The following is a 23,253-nucleotide window of genomic DNA, read 5'->3' as shown; positions in this document are numbered from 1 at the left end:
AGGCATCAAGACAAGGAAAATCAGCTCTAAGTTATCCAGAAAACAAATAAGGAACTGATAAGTAAGGAAATAAGGAGGAGAGAGAAGAAAGCAGCACTTAAGGGACAGAACGTAAGAACCTAATACTGACCTTCACTTTGGAAAATCAGAGGTAGCTGAAACCTCGCTAAATGTTAATTATTTTCAAGAGGTATTTCTACTTCTTCATAGTGTTTTTGGTTATTTCTGTCTTTCCTATATACAGAATTTGTCATGCTCCTTTTCCGGATTTGAGACCAAGGTCTTGTTTCTTGAGGTGTGGACACACACATGCTTCTCCTCCTCCATCTTTTGCAAGGAGCATCAGCAAGATGAACAGAGTCATCGTTCTCCTTCCCTGGTGCTGATAACTGGATGAGATTATGTTCTCTACGGTGAACGTTCTCGGATTCCGTAAGGATGGATGTGCTGATTGTTCTCCGGACCTTGCAAGTAGAAGCTAGCAGGGGAGAGTTCTTTGGAATCTCACTGGGTACTTGAATCCATGCAAGTCCTTCAGTTTCTGCATCTTTACACAATCTCATGCTGCGCCTCACGCTCTTTGCGCCACCGTTACGGCTCTTCCTTCTTAAAGGCTCTAAGGAGTTGTCTTTCAGCTGAGGAGCAAATAAGACTTCTTCCACATTAAAAGAAGAATCTGGAGAATTTTTTCCAGTTATTTCCAGTTTTTCAACAGGAGGAAAATAGATGGCACTACTTCTTCTTCTCCTTGGTAGAATACCTCTTACAGAATCTTTTTGTGGACACTGAGCTCTTTGAGCATCCTCAGGTACACTATTGACCTGTTGTTCCAGAAATTCTAGGCCAGTTAGCTCCTCTGCCTTATTTAGGAGATTTCCTTGTAATTTCTCGTTTTCTATCAAGGAACCACTTTCTTTTGCCTCTTCTACACATGCTGTCTCTTTACCTTGATGGAAATGGTCAGATGTATCAAAAACACACTTTGCATCTGGCACAATGTTTGAAAACTGGAGTGGGGCAAAAAAGGTATTTTTTTCTTTTTAAACATAGGCAAAGGTAACCCACAAAAAAAATAGTTTCAAAGAGCTGACAACTAAACAACTGCTACTGTTTTCCTCACCAAGTCTAGTCATTCTCAACAAACCCCAACTAACCAACATATAGAATCCCACGCGTTGGAATGTGCTCCAGTGTGGGGCCAAACTGATGTTACTTGAGGCCTTGTTCACATGAGTTCTCAACACCTCCTTCCAAGGATGGAGATTTCATGACCTCTCCAGGCAGCCCATTCCAATGTTTAATCCCTCTTAGTTTTTTTTTCTTCCCCAAGAACATTACTTTTTTGATCCAGCAACATCAAGCACAATTCTGACTTATTTCCTAGCAGTATCCTTAAGAGTATCAGTTACCTCATGATCAATGCCAGAAACAGACTGCAGATCACCATCGGACACCTGAAACACGGCATCACTGGAGCTGCTGGGTTCCCCAACGCCCAGGTCCTTAGAGCTTGAGCACATATGAACTGCACAGATGCTTTTCCTTCTCATTCTCTCAACCACTGGCTTCTGTTGACCATCCTTGTGAGCTTTCCCAGATCTGGTGTTATCTAAAAATATGTCCTCTGAATTAGAATAAACATGGGATTACTTGACTGCTTGTGCATGTACAAAAATCTTTTTTTAATTTTATGAATGACAGCTTTATAGATAAGTAGCATAAAAAAAACACCCAACAAACCAACAGAAAGCTACTGCATATCACTTAACTATTCATGCCCAACTTACAAGTTTTAAAGATATTTTAATATCTGGTAAGATAGTTAAAGATATTTTAAATGAAAATATCAGTATCTAGTCAAAGTACAGAAAGGCTTTGTTTCTTTTTTGTCAGCTTTACACTGGAGTCCAACAAGAGTTAAATTCATCCTGTTGGAGATGATGAATCTATTAGATCTTCTGGACTCTACTGTTACAGGAGGAATCAAAAGTAAAAAATGAATACTGGGCTCTTTACCTATGCACACAGTTCAAGATAATGATCAACAGCTTTTTTTATGTAACTGTTGAAACAAAAAATGAGAAGCAACAGAAAGAGCAACACAAAACAAAACTAAAAACCACATTACCTGAAAAAAGTGCATTTGTCTTTGATAAATTTGGAGATGAGGTAGAAGAGAAAGCCTCTGGAATTTCAGGGATAGGGCTGAGAAGAGGTTTCTTAGAAGCCATCTCTCTTTCCCCATATAAAGATTTTTTTACTTTTTTCTTTCTTCTTTTCCCATAGCCTGAATGTTTTATTTTCTGAAAAGATTGAGACAACTGAATAGAGCACAATGTAATTATAACGATCCTGTACAATATTTTCCAACAAATCAGTGACACCATTACTGACTTTTGACAGGTAACAATTGTTTCTCCTAAAACGAAGGTTCCACTTGTTCTGCCACCTACAAACTAATCTAAGCACTCACAGCAAAGCAGAATGAGATCGGATTTTTGTTTCATTTAACCAAAGCTAGAACTCAAAGGAATTAGTCTTCCAGCTCAAAACTACAGATTCTTCATTCAGGCTTAATTTAAAAAGGAGTATGTGCTTTCCCTTCCTAGACATGAAGGCAAAAATAATTTAGAAGTCTCACACCTTTACAATACTTACCTAGCATGTAAGTGGGCAAGTTCAAAGAACTATTACTGCACACACTTAGTAAGAGAAGAACCACAAACTCATTTTCTCTCCCTGAAGTCTGGAAAGTGACACACCACACTCCTCGCCGCTTTACCTCCATAAAGAATTTTTTTAAACCCTTAAAAGTATTTTTATTTAAACCCTGCTAGTCGGCCTTAACAAGCAGTAAGAAAGAGGGTTGTGCCACTAAGTGCAGGAAAACACAACAGGCATGAAGAACATTGGTAGTAACAGAAAACATAACACCCTTTAGAAAATCTTTACTACAAAGAGCAAAATAATCCCATAAAACGCACAAGAAAGAAGAGACACACGGATAGAGAAATAAAGGCAGCGTTCACCAACTGCAGTGGGCTGTCACTTACTTGAGTCTTTTTGGTAGCAGATGTCGTTCCATTCTTCTGTCTTTGAAACTTGCTCTTTCTTGGATTTTTAGTCTCTTTAGCATTCTTAGTACTCGTGGTCCTTGCGATGCTAAAGCTGGTCCCCTCTGAACTGGTGCTACACTGTTGAGGAACGTGAATTTTAAGTTGGTGAGGTGCACGTGTACATGCTTGCATTTTTAAAAAATATACCCCAGTCCAACAACCATAAAAATCACATTGTAATTAGTCTCCATTATTTCATGTATGAGGTCATAAGAGCTAGATGCTGGCAATTAGAAATTCAGATTTATAGAGCTAGTCTCTATTACCATATAATATATTCCTATTTGTACAAAAAGGACATTCTAATGAGAAAATAGTGAATTTTCATCTTCAAATATTTCTTTCGGAGAAGATGGGTTACTTTTTTCATATTACTTTTTTTTTTTTGCCTTCCCTGTCCAATAAGCACCTTAAAATGCCAGCAACCAGAAGAGATGCATGTATGACACTGTCTGCCTTATGGCTAGCAGACAAAAAGGTGAACAAGCCCAAAGATCTTCAGCGCCGATCTTGGGAACACAACCACATCGTCAGTGATCCTGAAAGTCATCACAGGTTGCAGACTAAACTCGACTTGTTAGCCTCTATCTCACATTCCTATGTCTCAAAAAAATTAAACCAAATAGGAAAATTTGACAGAAAACTTAGTTTCCATTCTCTTCACTTTTCTGTGAGTATAAGTTTTTAGATTCCCATGAGCAAAGCCCCTTATCCTATGAATGAAAATCTGTGAATGAATCTCTTCTAACTTTCGTCAGACTATTTGGGAAAGTTCCTGGAAAATGCAAAAGAAACAGTAAATTTAAGTATCAGGCTACAACCAAAAGTGTCTTTAATAACTGGAAAACCACATTCACTCAAAAATGAGATTCCTTAAGACAAGAACCTGCACTAACACGAGATATTTCCATATACGAACATATATACAATCCTCATACCTGAGGCCATTAAAACCTCTTAGAAGCATCAAGAGGTATAAAAGATAACAATTCTGCCTGAAGAATGTAAAAAAAAAAAAAATCAAAACAAACATCATCACTAAAGAAACTTACCTTCCTTTTAGTGGAAAAACGAGTTTTTATCATATCAGATTTCTCAGTTCCTGAAGAAAACAGGAATATTGATTCAGTTTCAACACAAAAAGTTAATCACATTTTGAGGAAATTATCCACATAATTTCTAACATTACGCACAGCATGGTCAGTCATCTTAGTCTTGATTAACTAGTAACTTAGTCTTGAGGACTATCAAACACAGCAAGATGAAAAAAAAAAACCACCTTCAGAGCTTGCTATTTTATAAAACAGAGGAAAACAAGACTTGTGAGGATTTGGTAACAAAATAATGAGCACTTACACAGCTTTCAGATACATACATACACACACATACACGACCCCCTTTCATTTTTTTTGTCATTGTCTCGCTTGTTGCTTTACAAACATCAAAACTACAATATCAGAATCAAGACAGCGAACTCGATTACTTAAAGCAGCAAGTCTAATTCTCTCAGCCACCTTCACAGAAAACCACCACCAGGTCAAATAACACCTAGTTAACATAACCAGGTACACACTGCAGCTACTGCAGAGACCTTTAGAAGAAAGCACGAGTGCTTACATTTTAGCAAAGTGAAATACATCCCCTGTGTAAAAACAACCAACCAAACCAACCCTGCATCATCTCTGAATTTTCAGATACAGAAAAATGCATTAGCTAATGACAAGACTACAAGTTGGGGTTACCGTCTGCGTTTTCAACAGGTGAGAGGTCTTCTGCAGCAACAGGATCCTCCACTAACTCCTGAAGAGGCTCAACACATTCCTTTAAACAAAAAAAAGTTAATTTTTTTGGCAACATATACCAGATATATACTGAAAACCACCTGGTCCTTTAGAGTTTAGAATAGCCAAGCGATTTTGTTGGGTTTTTTTCCTTAAAGAACGTGGCAGGTCATTTGCTATACACAGGAAAAAGAAATACAGTATCAGAAGTACATGAACAAGCCAAGGCAAAAACATTTCATGCACTACCAGTTCTCAACTTTAAACATCGCTCTGTAGGCCATGATGCTATTTAGAATTCATAAAGCAAAAGTTCTCAATGTCATTCTAAAGCTCAAGCAGACTGTATTTTAATATTTTAGCAATTCCTTTTCAAAACCAAGCAGACTGGGGAAGAAATTAAACAAAAACTGAGCATTCACAGAGACAAAGAGGCTGTTTTTACAGGGAAAAAAAAATCCAAACAAACAAAAAACCAACAAACACACCAACAAAAAACTTACATCAGTGCAATCAAAGTTTGGCTGGGGTAGTGGTTCTTCTGGGAGCCTTGGCCTGGCACAAGGGCTGTTACTTTGCAGCCCTGGCTGACGGACTGGCGTTGCTCCTCTGCGCAGCGGAGTATTTGCAGGCAAAGTTTCATCAAATATTTCTGGGCTTAGAACTTTTCCAAAAGTAACTCTCTTCTTCTTTGGCTTTTCAGAGCTGTGCCATCCCGTTTTCTCTGTTATAATTAAATGCATAGACTGCTTAGTGAATTCCAACAGAACTTTCATAGATCAGAGACTTTTCAAGGTCTTTTTATGGGTCTTAACCTTGTCTTATCAACCACACCCCGTTCCAACCAAACAGCAAAATACCACCTCCACCTGCCTGGATTCAACCTGAATTTTCACTATAGCTTCATTACAGTATCACGAATCACAGAAGAAAGAAAACAGAAGACTAGAAATTACTAGATAATCCACAAGTTCCAGCTGACAAGTGTAAAATCTCTTGGAAAAAAGGTGATTCTATTCCAGTATTAGAGGCTTTCTGAAGTTTTGGTGTGGGATTTGGTATGATTTTTTTTTCTTTTAACAGACATTATTTTCCTTGGCAACCTTACTTTCCACTTCATGCAGTAGGCTGTCACACATGAGCTGCTTCAGTGGTGGTTAATGCATATCATTCTTCAGATTTACCAAAAAGGCAAAAGTCTTAAGATCCCACTGCCTATTTAAAAAATAAAAGAGGAATCTGACCTGTTTGCAATGCTTCAAAGATTTCTGCACAATCGGAGACTGCGAGACATTCACCTCCTCCTCGCTCAACGGCATCGTTCGAGTATTCCTACCGAATTTAAGTGATAACCGTTTAATTAAAATATTGTCCTTGTTCAAATCAAAAGTGACAATAACTTTTTCTGTAAGCAGCACTTAATAATCAGCCCTATTCTTTAAAAACCTACTTGCTTTCTCAACGAATAAAACAACATACATATGGATCTTCTCGTAACAGGAAAGCTTCAAACAAAGCTCCCAAGATGACCCAATGGAGATCCATTGACGGCATCAAATTATTTCCGATGCATGTCAATTAGTCAAAAAGTGTCTTTAACCACAATTCAGCTTCTGGTAGTTCACTAATGACTGCAGAAGTTCATCCTTAGGATTAACAGCTCCATGTAAGTCAGGTAACCAACCTTCATGCTGTCCATTAGCTGCTTCCCTGGCGTTTTCTTCAGCACGGATCGCAGATGGGAGCCGCTCTGGATACGTTCACTTAACAAAATATTTCCCATTTGCAGTGGGGTGAGAGGTGGCGTGACAGGTGGCTTGCTTTCATCAAACATCCCCAGGCTCGGTTCTTCCACAAAACTAACTTTCTTTCTGCTTAGATCTGATAAAACATCACTTGTAATATCTTCAGTGATGTGGTCAGAAGTGAAATCTTCAGAGCAAGCAGACAGATACGACAATTAAAGACTGAAGTAAAATTGAGAAGACTTTAGTATTAGCAACACGAACTATAAATGTATGCATCTCCAGATTCTGTGCATGGGTATCACCAAAAAAGAATCCATTCGTTTCTAAATTTCTATTATTGTGCCACATTTACATTTCATAAAACATACAGAAGTAAAAACAGAGCATTGCATGAAGGAAAAGATATTTTGTGTAAGGATTTCTCTCTCCTCCATGTAAATTGCAGGGGTGGGGGGGAAGTATTCCCTAATGTACAGAGAGAAACTCCGTGCATTAACATCCCTCTCTCCTTCACAGGCTTCAGCTACTGAACTACACTTTTCCACAAAAATTGCCTGACTAGCAAAAGGAAGGAAAACTCTAAACAATTATTCCCAGCCTGTGTCTCAGTTTGATTCTGACAGAAAAAGCAAACTCGGACTGCTGACGTACCACCCAAGAGGCCCTACCCACCTCCCAAATATTTCAGCTCCTCTCATAAAAGCTATTTCCTTCCTATGAATTGTGCTTAAGTGAAAACATGTTTGATGATATGCCATACCAAACAAGCTCTGAATTCAGTTTTTAAACTGGGACTGGAGCCTCCTCTGCAGCAGCACTTGAATAGACAGTTATTTGTAGTACTTTTGTTTTGTTCACCCATCAGCCTTTCTGTCAAAGTCATATCAGGTTTCAACTGCTTTATAAATTGTAGACAAGACGACAGACATGGGCTGACTTCTTGTGAAACGTTTCCTTACAAATATTCTAAGCATTTTGACTTTCTAAAAAGAATATAACAAAGATTGTAACAGTGATGAATCCTCCTACCATGGCCTGTTTCTCCAATTACAACAGCCTCCAATGACTCAATGGGACTGTGTTGCTCACGAACCCATTCCTAGAGAAAAAGTTACAAGATTTTATATATATAGCATCTATTTATATACACACTCGCACAACATGCTGAATAAAAAACTATTTGCAAACGCTGCCTTTTAAAATAGCATGAACTATAGAGTTTTCTTCATCCTAACAAGGATTTCAGAGTTTTCTCAATCATCCGCTTCTTTAGTTGAATTTATTTTCCCAAAATACCAAGGCTAAATGCTTAAAAGGATTAGACATCAGAAATGGAAAAAAAAGATGGAATGAAAAACCTGTGTGTTTTAATCACTAATTTAGGAAGTTTCTTCCTAAACTTCCATACAATAGTTACACTATCACAGCTGGTTTATGACTCAAAAGGTGCTCGGTCCAGCAGCACCAGTGGACACACCGAGCAAAATGGACCCCATCTTCTTTGGTTTTATATATGACACCAATAAAAGGATCACTAGAGATACTTGTATGGAAGACAAATTAACTTCTCCACTTGTATACAAGTAAATCTTTTTTTTTTTCCATGGAATATCAAATAACTGCCAAACAGACACAAGGTGAAGATTAAAAATCGCATTCTAAGTCATCCCAACGGATCAGTAAAGTTGGTTCTGATATCTGGAAAAAGCTGTATTTGCCAGATCTGTGAATTTGGCACCTCACATAGTCACAGCTGCGAATTCAAAAGAATTCGGGCATATTTAAATTTTATCAATGGAATAAAATAAGCATTTGCATGTGACTATCAGAAGAGAGTATAGTTTTACTGACTAGAACAGCTGATAGCACCCACATTGCACATTTGCACGTAGAAGAAAACCAAGCGCAGCCCCAGGAGAGCCAGCAGCAGGTGTCTGAGGTGAGGCTGTACTCACTGTCGGTCCAAACGATCAGTGTCTGTGCCAGATTTTCATTCCTTTGACTTGTCATAACAAGACAGAAAATTCTTACAGGGAAGACTTGCTATGCTCTATGTTTTTTCCATGTTCTTTGCCCACACTTATAGAAGTACCTTTGAAACAGCAGCAGCATGTTCAGTGACAGTCACATCTTGGGGTGAAGACACGATGGTGCAGAGCTTGGTATCAGACTTACTGCTGTTGGTCAAATTTTGTCTTAAATTTTCTTTCAAATTGGCTCCACTGTTGTCTGACATGAACTTTTCACTCCACTGCTCCAGGTTCCGCTCTTTTGTAAAAGGTACTTTGTTCTGAGCTGCATCAATTAAAACAAAACAAAAACCAAACAACAAACCACAAACTTCAAATAATGCTCTCTTTGTGTTTCTTCACCAAAAGGACAGCGAGATTCAAACAGCTAGGTAATTTTCTAGTCAGGAAAAAGAAAACACATGAATTTTTTAGTTCTACTTTGAAAATAACATTACCAACTCTTCAAAACAAAGCAAGTTACTCTTTTCATATAAATGTTATTAACACTACCAATACCAGAGAAGTAAAGCCAATACCAGTTTGTTTTGTTCTATCATCTTCTCAGTTACCACAGTACTGCCCTGACTCGCTTGTGCAACACTTACCCTTTTAATTAAAAAAAAAAGGATGTTAACAGAATAATGTAATGCGATTTCTAAAATTGCTGCACTTAAAAGTTATCAAACCAAAGCCTGCACATCACTATCGAGAGAGATAACCGTTACAACAGCTAAAACCAGTTCTCATAAAAATCCTTCACAGAAAAAAGTGTGAACACTAACGCTTAGTGAAAAGTAAATTAAAGGGTAAAACTAAAAACAGTCACAAAAAATACTAGTCTTCATTTTTCTTCAGGGGTTGTTCTGAGAAACCACTATTCAGGATGCGCTAAGAAATAAGATAGGTTTAAACAAACCAAAAAAACCCCAACTGAGCACAAAAAAATCTGTGCCAAACCTTAGCAAGAAAGATTTTTTTGCTTATAGCGTTTGTAGTTTCGTACTTTTTGGCCTAAAGGAAGACCTGATGTTTAAGAGAAATCATTGACCAGAAATATAATCAACTTACAAGAGCCTGCTTCCTGGGAAGCATCATCCACTCGTGACAGTCCAGAGGAGCCAGTCTCCCCTTCGGCTTCTGGTACTGATTTAAAAGATGTCTGAAAGGCATCTATCTTCTCCTTCAATGACGTGGCATTTTCAGGGTTAAAAGGACTAACCTGCTCAAACAAAATTAACTGCATGAGACTTTCTTTCGCCCTGGATGACATGGGCTTTATTACCTTGTATTTGTACTTTGGCATAAAACAAACTCAGAGAAGCAGCAAATCTTGTATTTAATCTGGCTGCAATTTTAGTTGTGTGGCAAAAATATGCAGACAAGGAAGTGCATCAAGAAATCTGTTAAGTTTTACTGCCTTTCATCATCTGTCCCAGTAGACCACAACCAGAATTTGTAGTCTGAGTTAAGAACAAATGTGATTAAAACCCAAGTCACTTATGCCAGTATTTACTTCACTTTGAACTATCAACAGTTTAATTAGCCAAAAACCAAGCATGGCAAATGCAGGAAAAGTAAAGGTTATGGCAAACAAAAGTTAAAATATACGAGCAAGCTAGACATGGAGAAACGACTCCAGACTCTGCACAAACACGTCAACAAAACTAAGGCCATGGTTATCCCTCTACTGGCTCCTTCCCAAGACTTACCTGCTCTTTCTGCCAGTACCTGTTTATTCCAAGGGGGAACTAAACTGACACATTAGGTATTTGAGAAAGACTCTCACCTGTGTAAAAGCTGCTTTTTGCCTGTTGCTTCGCTGTTGGGCAAGGTATTGAATAAGGGTGTTATTTTCTGGCGACCCCCGTACTCCGACTGTTGATCTTCGTCTAAATTTTAATGAAGTTGGAGACTTCCCTGAAACAGAGACAGGAGGAGATGGTGGGAGGGAACACAACACACACAAAAAAAGATTTTTTTTTTTGTAAGAATACCTAAAGCTTTAAAACGGTTTTTCTTTTAAGAGTGATTTATGCTGTTTACGAAAACATCCAAAGTTAGCTGCTCAGCTCAAGAAACCTTCCTGAGCAAAAGCAAATTAACTTCCTAAAAGCAACATAAATATTAACTAAACTATACAACAAGTGAGGAGCTGTCTTTCTTCTACTTTTTCAATTGCTAGTGAAGGAACTCCCTACCAATAGTCTTACTACTCCTTTGTGAAACTCACTGACACCTAACCAACCGGACAGAAAAAAGTTAAATAGAGAATTATAGCAACATCATATCACAGTCTTATCCTTGGTCATATTCAAACTCAGCCAGACAACCTGAACCTGACCTAAATTGAGGCTTTTCATAACAGGTAGGACTACATGACCTCCAGATGTCCCTCCGAGAAGGCCAACAGTCATTAGTCACTCCAGCCTTACCTATAGATGGTTTAGTAAAAGTTTCTTGAGTAATCCCAAATTCAGCAACAGTTACAGTTGCAAAATCAACAGGTTTTTTCCTCTCTTTCTCTGATACTCCACCACCAGGTTTTCCTTCTGCTTTGTACCTATTTGGTGTCGAGTAGCATTCATTCCCCAAAGAAACAGGCCTACTTCTTGAAACATTTTCCTTGCTGTTCAAAGGCAAGGTATCTTCACCAAGCACATCCCCTTTTCGCATATCAAAAAAGCATTCAGTGAACTGATAGCTAACAAGATCCTCCTTGCTGTGGTAAGATTCCTTCTTGAGGCCTTTGGTGTATTTCGGGGTGCATTTTTGCAACTGGGCCTGCTTCCCATCACTTGAATTCTCCTTCTTGGATGTTTTCACAAGTTTGGATTTTGGCACTTTGCAAGTCTTCCGCTCTTTTGACGCGCTAGGGAATGAGGCCTCTTCTTTCTCTTCAGTATATCTACTCTCATTTTCTTTAACTTCCAGGGGAGCTTTTATATTCTCAGATCGTCTGTGCATTGTTAGTGATTTTAAGAAACATTCAGTCAGCCTTTGCTCTCCTGTAATTACAGACACCTATCAAAAAGAAAAAGATATTTTAATAGGTATTTGGTAAGAGCAAGAGTTTAGTATCATTCTCAAACTTCTATCAAATCCATGTTTTTCCCTGGAAGAAGGGGTTTAACAGTGTGCTGGAAACGGAAAGCCTTGTCAGCTACACAGAACGGACACAAAAGGACAGCTCTGTAAAGAAAAACGCACAGCCGTGTAAACCTGCAACACAAGTGTTTCATCAGTAAGGAAATAAGCTTTTTATCAAAGTTAAAGCTGCTTTTAGTATAAAACACTTGAAGCACAATCACCCTGCGACCGCTGTGCGGTAACTTGCAACGAGCACCAGCAGCTCAAAACTAACTGGAGCCTTCAAGGCGCTGACGTGTTTTGCAGGTAGTTTCTTGACTTTTAAGCCACGCACGTAGAATCAGTAACACCACTTGGAAACTTTGGTTCCACAAATATATGGTTTTGGGTTTTTGGGGTTTTTTTTTGGTTTTTTTTTTTCATTTTGCTAACACGAATTAAGCTGTTAGACACCACGTGCAAGGTGGTTTTTTTTTTTAAGGCCACACGAAACGCTGGCGGTACCTCCACCCCGTTACACACACGGGACGGGGCACTGCCCGCCCCCCCCCCCTCCGACCCCCTTCCCGGCGCACGCCATTCCCGCCGCCCCCCCTCACCGAGGCCCCTCCGGGCGCACGCGCCCCCTCAGACGCCCCCCCCAGCGCTCCCGCTCCTGTAAACCCCCTCGCACCCCCGGAGCCCCCCGCCCTCACCCCACCTTACCGCCGGCCCCCCTCACGCCCCCCTCCGCCGCCGGCCCCGCGCCCGCCGCCGACATTCAAACCGGGCCGCGCTACGCTGTATGGCTACGCTGTATTCCTCCGCGCCCCTCCGCGCCCACCCTCTGCGCCCACCGGCCGCCAGGGCATCGCAGCCGAAGGAGCGCGGAAGGAAGGCGGCTTACGAGGGCCGGTCCCGTACCGCCCTTCTTTCCCGGGCGCCGGGAGGGCTTCACGGGGAGGGGGGACTCTTTCGCTGGCCGCGCGCGGAGGGATCACGAACTATGGCTCTCGTGCCAGTTTTGAAAAAAAAAAAAAAAAACACCACAACCCAAACGGTCCATTCACGAACCGCGCCCACGTGACAGGCTGCACCAATCAAGGGCGGCTCCACCTCGGGTCGTGCTTTATGCTAATACAGGGCTTTACGCCTCCCCTGATTGGCTGTTGGCAGTCCTTGCCCCGCCCGTCCTTGCCCCGCCACTCCGGCGGACCGCGTTTCTTATTGGACAGCGGGCTCGGCGCGGGGCAGCCGCGATTGGCCAGGCCTCATGTCGGTCAGCGTTCGCTGCCTTCCGGGTTCGGCAGGAGGAGCGCGCTGCCGCCGCCGCAGCATGAGGCGGGTCACGCTGTTCGTTAACGGCAGCCCCCGGAACGGGAAGGTGAGGGGCGGGCGGGGGGGTCGGGCCCTCGGCGGGGTCCCGCCGCCCGCGGGGAGGTGCTGCCCGCCGGGAGCCCGGTCCTGAGTAACTCCGCATCCCTTTCCCTCGCCTCAGCCGCCGGTGGGCAGGTGCGGCGCAGCGCTGCCCGTGGTTCGGCTCCGGGAAGGGGCCGCCGCGCCGCGAGCGGGGCTGCCGGCGCCGGTGAGAAGCCCTCCGCCGCCCCCTCGGCCGCGCTGCCGCCGCCGCCGCCCCCTCCCCGCGCTCGGTGCGGTCTGCCGGGGCCCGGCCCTGCTGCGGCCGAAGCGGGAGCGGAGTGTTACCCGCCGGGGAACGGGCAGCGGCGGCCGGCGTTTGTGCGAGCCGAGGGGAATCGCGACTTCGTGCCGGAATCGCGACAGGCCGAGGGGAATCGCGACTTCGTGCCGGAACCGCAGTTAAAGTCACCTTCGCGTCACCGTTATGAACTCAGGTCCTGCTCTACGCGTCCCGGTACCGGTGGGAAGCACGTAGAGTAAATCCCGCAGGATGTCGGGTCTCCGCCGAGTGCGGCGCACGGCGCTGTGCGCTTCCTGTCGGACAGACAACAAATAAAACGAATCAAGCTCTACCGCTTGTTTAAAATCCACGTGGTCATGTCGCGACAGTGGCGATAGTGGAGGTTTGTGGGCCCGAGCAGGGCACAAATCGCCGAGGAAAAGGCCCTATGATGCAGTTCTACTGAACGCGATCCATGATCCCTGACATTTCCTATCCGTGTGTCTGGACTGAAGACAGTTAACGGGATGGCAGTTTAATTTTTGGTTTTAGAGAGGGGAAATAGATTCGGGAGAGACTTGTAGTAACAGAGCAAACAGCAGTATTTCTTTAGAGAAATAATACTTGAATCATCATATTCCTGTAGTCCCAACATTCCTTCTTCCGCTGCTGCCGCCACGTCAGTACGTTGAGTCGTGGCCAAGGGATGTGCACGTCACCTCGTTTTAAGGCAGCTGGGTTTCTAACATCAAAGTTGGTCTGTTTGATTCCCTTTTTCAGTAGAGACCCGTACATATCTTCCTCCTCCCCATAAGAAGATACTGGTGGCCCTGGTAGTAAGTCTGAAATGGCAGGAACTGTGTGAACACAGTGCCTGTAACCACCTCTGTCTTCCACAGGTCGTGGCTGTGTATGGGACTTTGTCAGACCTGCTGTCTGTGGCCAGCAATAAGCTTGGAATAAAAGCCACCAGTGTTTACAATGGAAAAGGTGGACTCATTGACGATATCGCTTTGATTAGGTAAGGCTTATCCAATAAAAGTCAAATCGTGGATGCAGATTAAGAGACTTACCGGCCTATTAATCCTCTGACCTTAATCAATAACCAGTGCTTTCCTTAAAAACAGAACTTGTCGTTGCCAGCCAGTACGCCCAAAGGTGCTGTCATGCCTCAAGGAAAGTAATGCTGTCTTTGAACTTCAAAGCGTTTCTGTCTTGATGAATCAGAACTTGATACAAGCTGCATTTTATGCCTTTTAACACCCTCCTGTGCTGATGTACGTACCAGGAAAATTCCACTGTTCTAGTCAGCACTTGGATGAGGTTTTTTTTTTGAAGGGGACGACCTGTAGCATTGCTTTGGCTTCATGGAACGCTCCCAGAGCGGGGAGAAAAGCAGCTCTTTTGTAAAATTAAACTGGTTGAGTAACAGAAGTGATCCCTACCTCGTTGATACAGATAGCACTCTAATGAAGTCAATCATATTACAATCCACTGGAACCTGCAAAATTCAGATAAAAATCAGATAAAGTTATAACTAATGGCAACTGATTATCATTTACCTGAAACAAATCATGAGGGGTTACCACTATCGCTTAGACGAACCAAAAATTATGATTAATTTTTTTTTTCCCTCTCCTTCTCTTCCCCCTTCCCCTTTCAGGGATGATGATGTTTTGTTTGTCTGTGAAGGGGAACCCTTCATTGGTAAGTCTCTGTAATGCTCATCTTTAACCTTCTGTTTAATGGAAAGATGTTTTGTCTTGCTTTCATGTAAAATCTTACTTTCTGGTGTTCCTACCATATGGAGGATTCAGGAATATTCACAATTTTTCTCCTAATTACTGTGTCTTTCTCATGTGTGTAGATCCTCAGACGGATGGGAGACCTCATGAAGAACTAACAGGGTCACACACAGATTGGTTAACACTCAATGTTGGAGGCCGATACTTCACCACCACACGGTAAAAATGCAACGAGTTGGTTTTGTTCTTAAAGGACTTGATTTCAGTCAAGTAGTTGTAGCAGCTGGTAGTGTCCATCCAGATGGACAGAGGCTTCAGATGCTCTTGCAAAAGAGCTAGAAAAATAACTCTGTGTTTTGTGTTTCCTACCACAGTTTTGCAACAAATTAATTCTTAAACAGTTTAGATATGAAGTAAAACTGGTGAAAAGCCTGAAGAGGCCAGGATTTATCCTTGGAATATTTCAGTCAACTAAGGGCTTTGTATTTAAAATACCTTTACAATACATCAAGTCAGAAAGATACTTCGTTATCACACTATATGAAATTAAATCAGTACAGCATTGTAGCTGTTGGAGTGCGTATCACACCCCAAGGGCAGAAAATACACACCAGCCAGCAAGTTTGTCTCTTGAGGGAAAGATTCCATGGCAAAAATAAAATAGCCCTGCCTTTGTTTCCTAGGAGCACTTTGGTTAATAAAGAACCTGACAGTATGTTGGCCCACATGTTTAAAGATAAAGGTCAGTATATTGAAATAAACTTTATTTTTTCAGCTAACAAATTAGCAAAGGAGGCAGAAGGCACAAGGCACTATCAAGTTGAGACTCGTGTTCATAAGTTAAAATACCAAAAGTATGTTAAAGTATCAGAGTGGAATGCATAATTGGGTTTTTGTAATTGTTTCTCTGTTGCCCATGCAGTGCCTTTCAACTGAAAAGATGACTTCCCTCCATAGTTAATATTTTGGGGTCTTTTTTGTTCGTTTGTTTCATTTTAGATTTTTATCTTCTTGTTGTGTCTTGCTCAGTTTTGTCAGCAGAATGAATGAGCAAACACTGAACGAGACAGCCTTTAGCAAAGGCCAGACTCAAATGCTGCTTTTGTTCTAGCAATGATTCTTATGTATGTGACAAACGTTTTAGTTATAGCAGGAATGAGTTTGGTTTAAGGTGATTCCACACACCCCTCTCCCAATTTTCTTTCCTTTTCTCTAAGAAACACCCGTTCAGGTGGAATGTTTCATAATCCAGTACTCTTTGGTAGTAAAAATCTGAAACTGAAGCAAATGCTCTTCTATTAATATATCAAATTTAATTATATATATGTTGTGGAAACAGATGCTTGGGGAAATAAGCAAGATCATAGAGGAGCATTCCTCATTGACCGCAGTCCAGAGTATTTTGAGCCAATTTTGAACTATTTGCGTCACGGACAGCTCATTGTAAATGATGGCATTAATTTGCTAGGTAGGTATTACTTGTATGACCTCTCCTAAATTACTACTCTTTAGAAGCTAAACTTTGCCCTCAGGTAAACATGATGAAGTCACTGGGACTTTCGTTTGCTCATCTAAACATTTGGGATTTTTCTTTGGTGAATTTATTCTTGAGCATTGCAATTCCACATGCTTGGCTTAATGAGGATACACTGTTTAAACTGACTTATCTTGAGAGCATTAAAATTTCTCCCTACCGGACTAATACCTGGCTGTAATTCTGGATTTGGTATCTTTAGCCTAATACTGGTATTGGAAACATCCTTACTACGTTATTTTCCTCCTTTTAGCTGCAAACAAATTTGCTTTTCCTCTATCCAGCTATAACTAATATAATGTATGTGGTTGTTAGTTTTATTACTTTATGCATTTCTTCGAGATGCCTTAAACTTCCACAAGTGATCTATTCATCTTTGTTAGTGTAGCTGAAATGTATAAAAGGTATAAGAATTAGAAAAAGTCGATTGAATTGATGCTTCTTCAATAGTAAGGATGGATTAACCCAAACTTTCTGGCATGCTCTCTGTGGCTATACACTGCCTTCTCCACTAAGAGAAGAGTGCCCTCTTCTTCAGCGACTCCCTGTAAATAACAAATCCTGCTTTGTCTTGTTAGGTGTTTTGGAAGAAGCCAGGTTTTTTGGTATCGATTCACTAATTGAACATCTAGAAATAGCTATTAAGGTAACTTGTTTTCTTTAATCTATGAATGCACATGTCCTGTTCTTGTAGGCAATATATAATTTAGTCCTGTCTGTATTAGCTTTTAAACGACTCTCTCAACAGAATTCACAGCCAGCTGAGGATCATTCTCCCATATCTCGAAAAGAGTTTGTCCGATTCCTGCTGGCAACCCCGACCAAGTCTGAGCTGCGATGTCAGGTGTGAAAATGCAGACTTTGTCTGGATCTCTATTGTCAGTGTCCGGTGGTTAAACATCCTGCAGCATTTTGTGACAACTTGAAATTCAAACATGTGCTTCCTCCGCTGCTTTTTAATTGAGTTTTGGTTCCAAGCTGTGGCAGAGTGACCTTAACATGAAATTCAAGTGCGCTGTTTGGGCTGCTTTCCTTCTTTAGGTTGAGGGTTTCCTGGAGGAGCAATTTGTTAAGCTATTGTCTTTAAATGTAAAGTGCACTAGGATAACCAAGGACAATGCTTGATAGCTTTGCGTTTTAGTCTTATATAGCAGAATAGATGGTCGTGTGTGTGTATTTAATATACACAGAGATACATATACATGATTCTCTTGCCTGTTTTGTGTTCAGAGCTACACTTCATCTTCTGTAACTTTTTGGGTGGTGTTGTTTTGGTTTTAGGGTCTCAATTTCAGTGGAGCAGATCTTTCACGTCTAGATCTTCGATACATAAACTTCAAGATGGCAAACCTAAGCCGTTGCAACCTAGCCCATGCCAACCTGTGCTGTGCAAATCTTGAAAGAGCTGACCTCTCTGGATCAGTGCTTGATGTAAGAATTGTTGTGTCTTGGAAAGTCTGGGCTGTGCTTTAGTTACTTTAAGGGAAGAGGAATTGGAACAAGCAGAGAAGTGTAAAACACGTAGTTCAATATTTTCTAGTCAGATCACTTCACAAGCTTTTTGAAGCTATCTTAAGTTAGAAGGAAGAGAGCAGTGGGTGATGATATCTATCCTGATATCCTGAGAAGTAATAGTATAGCAAGTTCTTACACTGCCTCACAGTAACAAGGTGGTTATGCTTTAATGGGATTCATTTCCTAAACAGAAATGAAAACTACACTCTGATCATTTTCAGTATTGTTCATCTTTGCTCTTTAATGAATCTCACTGACACGTCTGTCTCTTACCAGTGTGCAAACCTTCAAGGGGTAAAGATGCTGTGTTCCAACGCAGAAGGAGCATCTCTGAAAGGGTGCAATTTTGAAGATCCCTCAGGCCTTAAAGCTAATTTGGAAGGTAAGACGTTTTTGGCTGTTAGGTGCTCTGTGGAAACCGAACCATGTGTTTGGAAATCTATATGGCATAGCTGTGGTTTGTACAATCCATTTTGTCATGAGAAGAGGCCGCGAATACCAACCTGAGTATGTGACCGTATAATCATTACATTGCAAGTTCTACCTTGACTTCTGTCAATTTACATGTCTCTGAGGAAGCATCATTCTGGAACTACTGTGTTTTCTGGCTGTTTTTCTTCACAAAACTACTCTGTGTGTGTTTTAGGTGCTAACCTGAAAGGTGTTGACATGGAAGGCAGTCAAATGACAGGAATTAATCTAAGAGTTGCAACGCTGAAAAATGCAAAACTAAAAAACTGTAATCTTAGAGGAGCAACTTTGGCAGGAACTGATTTGGAAGTGAGTTATCATTCTTTTATATACTAACTAGTCAACTGATAAAATTTTGGAGATTGCTGCCTTTTGGCTGAGTTCTTCAGCTTCAAACTAGACCAAGTGCACTAGTCTTTTTTCAGTCTTAGTGATTCATGAATGATCTAGGGAATCACATTTTCTTTCTAGCCTCAGTTTGGAAGATGAGTCTAAAGTCTTGGATTTGCTAGCACCTGAAAGCCACAGGAGTGGCTCCTATCATCTCAGAAGTGATGCATGGAAATAATGCTAAACTTAACTGTGCCATCATGCCATCACTGAAGAGAAAGGCAGTTGCCTGGGTTTGTGGAGGTTTTTTTGATCCTGTGACATAATTTGTAGACTAGTGATGGAATCTTACCTGACTGGTGGCACACGATACGCTGCTGTCTCTATTAGAAAGACAAACTTGCTCATTTTGCAAGCTGTGTACATGGCTGTTCTTCCTCAAGTACTAGAGCAGCATTCAGAGTCATGTCTGGTGAGATTGCAATAGGCAACTCCTTTCTAGCTTTGTTCAGCAAATATTAGTAACACCTGGAAGATAATTTGATATAAAGAGTGTAAGTAACAACTTAAAAATATACCCAGCTGTTACCAGAAGTAACTGAAACTCTGAACTAGAGCGATAGACTAGAAGTTTACACTGAAATTTGTGGAAGTGAACGTGGCTTGTCTATAATTATAGTTAAGGTAAAGTTTTTAACTATGTTCTGGGTATATTCAATTAACATCTAATTTTTCTTTTACTCTTCAGAATTGTGATCTATCAGGTTGTGATCTACAAGAAGCTAATTTGAGGGGATCTAATGTAAAAGGAGCGATCTTTGAAGAGATGCTCACACCTTTGCACATGTCTCAGAGCGTCAGATAGGGAAGAGAACACGCCGAAGAGGAAGGAATCAAAATATTTATTGTGACTCTCTTCACCTCCTCCCCTTATTAAGTTAAAAGTAATGGTTATTAGATAACTTGCATTTGCAGTAGTGCCTAAGTAAACTCTTTGATCACTTTGGGAGGAGGGAGCTTTTGTTTAAGACTTAGAAATACATGAAAGTGGGCTGGTTCTAGAACCAGAATGTGTGGCTGGTTTAGGGAGAGGGGTAAATAGATTCATTGTTTAGCATTGCCTCACTTTGGAATGCATTTTAATTTATAAAGCACAATATATGCAATTCTATTTATTAAATCTGTAGCTGCAATATGAATAGAAAATGTTATTCATGTATAGTAGCAACAAAGTTCAGGTTTACAGTTAGACTAGTGTATTTACAGTCAGTTTCTTCACTCATGCAGTGTATTAAGTGACAGATGTGGTTTAGACAATGTCCACAGGATGTTTTCAGGTACTCTTCTGGGGTGAAACTAGTAGTTAACTGTCATCATAGGTAATATATTGCCTTGTAGTAGTTTGAATGCAGGTATAGAACAGCTTTATCATCTTCTAAAACGTGCAGTGGAAGCTGCTTCCACGGAAGGGATCTGCCTACACAGCAGATTAAGTTATAACTAAAACATCCCTGTTGAGAAATTGGATGTCTTATTTAATCCTTTCCAAATTAGTGTGAAATTGCACGATCAATCACAGCTGGTAAGAAAAATTCTCTTGCTTTCCAATGTCCTAACCACTCTGAACTGGAGTACCTGTAGGTTTTTCATTCTTTGTGGGGAATTAAATGTACATAGGAGAATACAATACTGTCACCAAAGCAGAGCTAAGCACTGGGGCCACCGCACATACTCTGTCCTCCTGTCATTACTCCAGTACATGAATAAATGGCACCCGTTTCCCCTCAATGCACTATGCAAATACTCTTGTACACTGCATCCTTGGAAGCATGGGCATAATCCCTTTCCCAGCCAGATCTTATTGTTCCACTTTGGGCCTGCTTTAAGTGACTGCAACAGTGTCTTGCGTAGGGCAACTGCTTTACCTGTGAGCAAATAGGGAACTAGGTGACTTCTGCAGTGCAGAAAGCCTCACAGCATGTCTTTAAGTGGTGGTGCACCTCGTTCAATAAGCTGTTTTCACTCTAGTAGCAATCTAGTTCTCATCTAACACGTTTATTTTATACACAATCAAAAAGCACATGAAGAAACTATACCAAAAAAAAGGTGCATCAAGAACTCTTACCTCAGATGCTTACTTAAAACACCCCAAAGTTAAAACCAACCTTGAATCTAAGGAAGTACAGCTGTTACTGGAAGTTAAGAACCAGTGTATCCCAAAACTTACAGAATGTGACACCGTTAGCAGTGGTTTGAGTTCCACAGTTACTTCAGTGGGGGTTGTCTTTGACTTGCAGTGCAGATTTGCTGTCCTCTGAAGTCTTTTTGTCTCAGTAGTTGTTAGAAAAATGCTGCTTTGCCATCAACCTAGAAAGATGAGTTCAGGACCAGTATGTGATTTGTTTGGGGGGAATTGCAGGATTCTCCCTTATTTTCAAGTTGGGTTAACTCAGGCATATGACATGAACTTCTGGGACTCAAAATCCCACAGCCATGTGGTTCAGAATTAGGATTTTATTTCCTCCAGGTTCTGAGGCCTCTTGATCTGGCTCTAGGACACCACCATATCCTTGGTGAAATACACCTATAGATTCAAGGGAAATATTTCAGCGTGATTTTGGAGTCCTTTCTCCCACCTCATCGCTGTCATTGAGAGAGATGTATATGTTGCAGTAGAAGAAGATTCCTAGGGCTAGAGAAATAAATGAATTATTTTTCTTTATCATATTTTGTAGCTGGCAGAAGTAAAATATTGTATGGAAAAAATCTATTTTCATAATCACTGTGTATAAGATATATTTGAACTTTCACTGAAGCACTATGTTTTTAATAATCACAGCATGTGGCATCATTCATTCACAGATGAATTTAAGGTACCTCTTTTGCTATGACAAAGCTGTATGAGTAGCCCGAAGTGGCCTATTCAGAAATTGCAGGTTCCAGCATAATTTAAATTGCATTAATAAAAGTGTGAAATATAAAAGTGTCTTGGTTGTCTTAATTTAAAAAAACAATCTCAATCTTATCTGACTTCTGTGGGAAGGACAGCAAGTTAGAAAAGGCAAATTTTAACTTTGATAGCTTCTTGTATGCAAACTTTAAAGCGTTGTAGCTGTTGGTTTTGCCATTCCTGAGACCTTAACTGTCACCTTAGACTGGATTTGTATGTAACCAGTGCATTCTCAAATAGACTACTTAGTGTAAACTAGGAATTATCCTCTCTTGACTACTTAATTTATGAGAAGGTTGAGTTTTAGATGTCTTCACTTCTGCACAGGCAATTTGCACTATGGCAGAAAGCAAAAGAATTTTTGCTTTCAAGCATAAAGCTTACCTGCTAGAAAAACAACTAAGTGTTCCTTCTGTTGTGGGATTGCTGCAATGTTTCTGATACCTTCAGTTTGAGAACTTCCATGTTCGGTTTTTTTTTTTTGACTTGTCATTCATCTGCAATACTTTTCAGCTTTTCTTTGTCCCCACCCGTCATATTTGCTTAATAAAATATCTGAAGTCAGAAGTCATTAACCACAATTTTCATAGGTATGTGCACTATTTAAAACACTTTCCACATTAGAGATTATCATCACACAGCACAAGCAGCTAAGCTGTGTCTTAGTAAGGAAGTGCCAAAGCACCTATGGAAGAAAAAAACCTGACCTTGACTTTGCTCTATGAAGTGCTCATGATTTCAGTCTGATAAACTCCGGCACAGCAGTGGTAATACAAACACAGCACACCACAGCCGTGCTGTGGAGCACCAAAACTGGGAAAAAATCTAGTTCTTCCTTCGGTTTCTCACCTCCAGTACACATCCATGGGTTAGGAATGCTGCTGAAAAAGCCTCAGAGATTCATTAGGTTAGGATATGCCTTTCCAACTCTTCTGATAGAAGAGAGGTCTTGATTCTTGGAATGGGAATCCACAAACCCGGGTTTTCCTGACAAGTCCTAGACTTCCATGTAGGTACTTCACAGCATTGGCAGGCACTAAGATTTCTCTCCCCAAAGAAGAAAAAAAACAGTGCACTTGAAGGTCTGGGCACTTTGGAAAAGTTTATGTCAACTATGCTCCAGGGTCTGAACACAAAAGAGAGGTCAAGTGCTGAACACCCAGCTTCACACTTGGATTTTTTTGAGAGCACAAAGCTGGGACCAGGCTGACGAGCCCGGAGTGAAGCTCTCGCAGACCTTGGATGGGACTCCATTCAGAGTCCACCTCTGCCAAAATCATAGTTTGTTGGTTTCCGTTACACGGGGCCGTAACAGTATTTGTGGGCAAACAAAACCAGCTGTCATC

The 23,253-nt window shown here is 40.9% G+C and overlaps 2 protein-coding genes across 5 annotated transcripts; one reads left to right on the top strand and one right to left on the bottom strand.

Moving 5' to 3' along the window:
- Positions 1–47: 47 nt before the first annotated feature.
- Positions 48–11,663, bottom strand: CDCA2 (cell division cycle associated 2). Its single transcript, XM_086628112.1, has 14 exons — positions 11,090–11,663; positions 10,444–10,574; positions 9,726–9,876; positions 8,738–8,940; positions 7,675–7,744; positions 6,582–6,829; positions 6,142–6,229; positions 5,401–5,621; positions 4,859–4,937; positions 4,169–4,218; positions 3,054–3,194; positions 2,129–2,303; positions 1,410–1,624; positions 48–1,007 (listed from the first exon to the last, which is right to left on the bottom strand). Exons 1-14 carry the CDS (start codon positions 11,619–11,621, stop codon positions 174–176), a joined length of 3,138 nt encoding a protein of 1,045 aa, XP_086484238.1. The 5' UTR covers positions 11,622–11,663; the 3' UTR covers positions 48–173.
- A 1,333-nt stretch (positions 11,664–12,996) lies between these two features.
- KCTD9 (potassium channel tetramerization domain containing 9) lies at positions 12,997–21,894 on the top strand. 4 transcript variants are annotated; one of them, XR_015222914.1, is made up of 13 exons: positions 13,046–13,107; positions 14,262–14,383; positions 15,026–15,069; positions 15,230–15,326; positions 15,791–15,849; positions 16,447–16,575; positions 17,220–17,287; positions 17,390–17,485; positions 17,923–18,072; positions 18,433–18,538; positions 18,803–18,936; positions 19,099–19,250; positions 19,706–19,740. XR_015222914.1 is itself a non-coding variant. In XM_086628139.1 (12 exons), exons 1-12 carry the CDS (start codon positions 12,997–12,999, stop codon positions 19,820–19,822), a joined length of 1,233 nt encoding a protein of 410 aa, XP_086484265.1. In that variant the 3' UTR covers positions 19,823–21,894. The 4 variants fall into 4 exon arrangements, 3 of the variants coding, with proteins under 3 accessions (XP_086484265.1, XP_086484267.1, XP_086484266.1); XM_086628139.1 differs by lacking the exon at positions 19,099–19,250 and having other exon boundaries at positions 12,997–13,107; positions 19,706–21,894; XM_086628141.1 differs by lacking the exon at positions 19,706–19,740 and having other exon boundaries at positions 19,099–19,692.
- The last annotated feature ends 1,359 nt before the right edge of the window (positions 21,895–23,253 follow it).

Source organism: Tauraco erythrolophus, chromosome 29 (assembly GCF_009769465.1).
Source record: "Tauraco erythrolophus isolate bTauEry1 chromosome 29, bTauEry1.pri, whole genome shotgun sequence".
In the NCBI taxonomy this organism is placed as follows: Eukaryota; Metazoa; Chordata; class Aves; order Musophagiformes; family Musophagidae; genus Tauraco; species Tauraco erythrolophus.
The sequence above is the reverse complement of the archived record's forward strand: the minus strand, read 5'-3'. Positions and strand labels throughout refer to the sequence as shown.

Bases quoted from the DNA above. Each gene is read 5' to 3' on its own strand.
- KCTD9 (XM_086628139.1), top strand. From the start codon at position 12,997: ATGTCGGTCAGCGTTCGCTGCCTTCCGGGTTCGGCAGGAGGAGCGCGC. The intron at 14,384-15,025 runs GTAAGGCTTATC...TTCCCCTTTCAG, and splicing joins GACGATATCGCTTTGATTAG to GGATGATGATGTTTTGTTTG. The intron at 16,576-17,219 runs GTAGGTATTACT...TTGTCTTGTTAG, and splicing joins TGATGGCATTAATTTGCTAG to GTGTTTTGGAAGAAGCCAGG.
- CDCA2 (XM_086628112.1), bottom strand. From the start codon at position 11,621: ATGCACAGACGATCTGAGAATATAAAAGCTCCCCTGGAAGTTAAAGAA. The intron at 9,877-10,443 runs GTGAGAGTCTTT...TTGTTTGAGCAG, and splicing joins AAAAAGCAGCTTTTACACAG to GTTAGTCCTTTTAACCCTGA. The intron at 1,008-1,409 runs GTAACTGATACT...GCCCCACTCCAG, and splicing joins TTTCTGGCATTGATCATGAG to TTTTCAAACATTGTGCCAGA.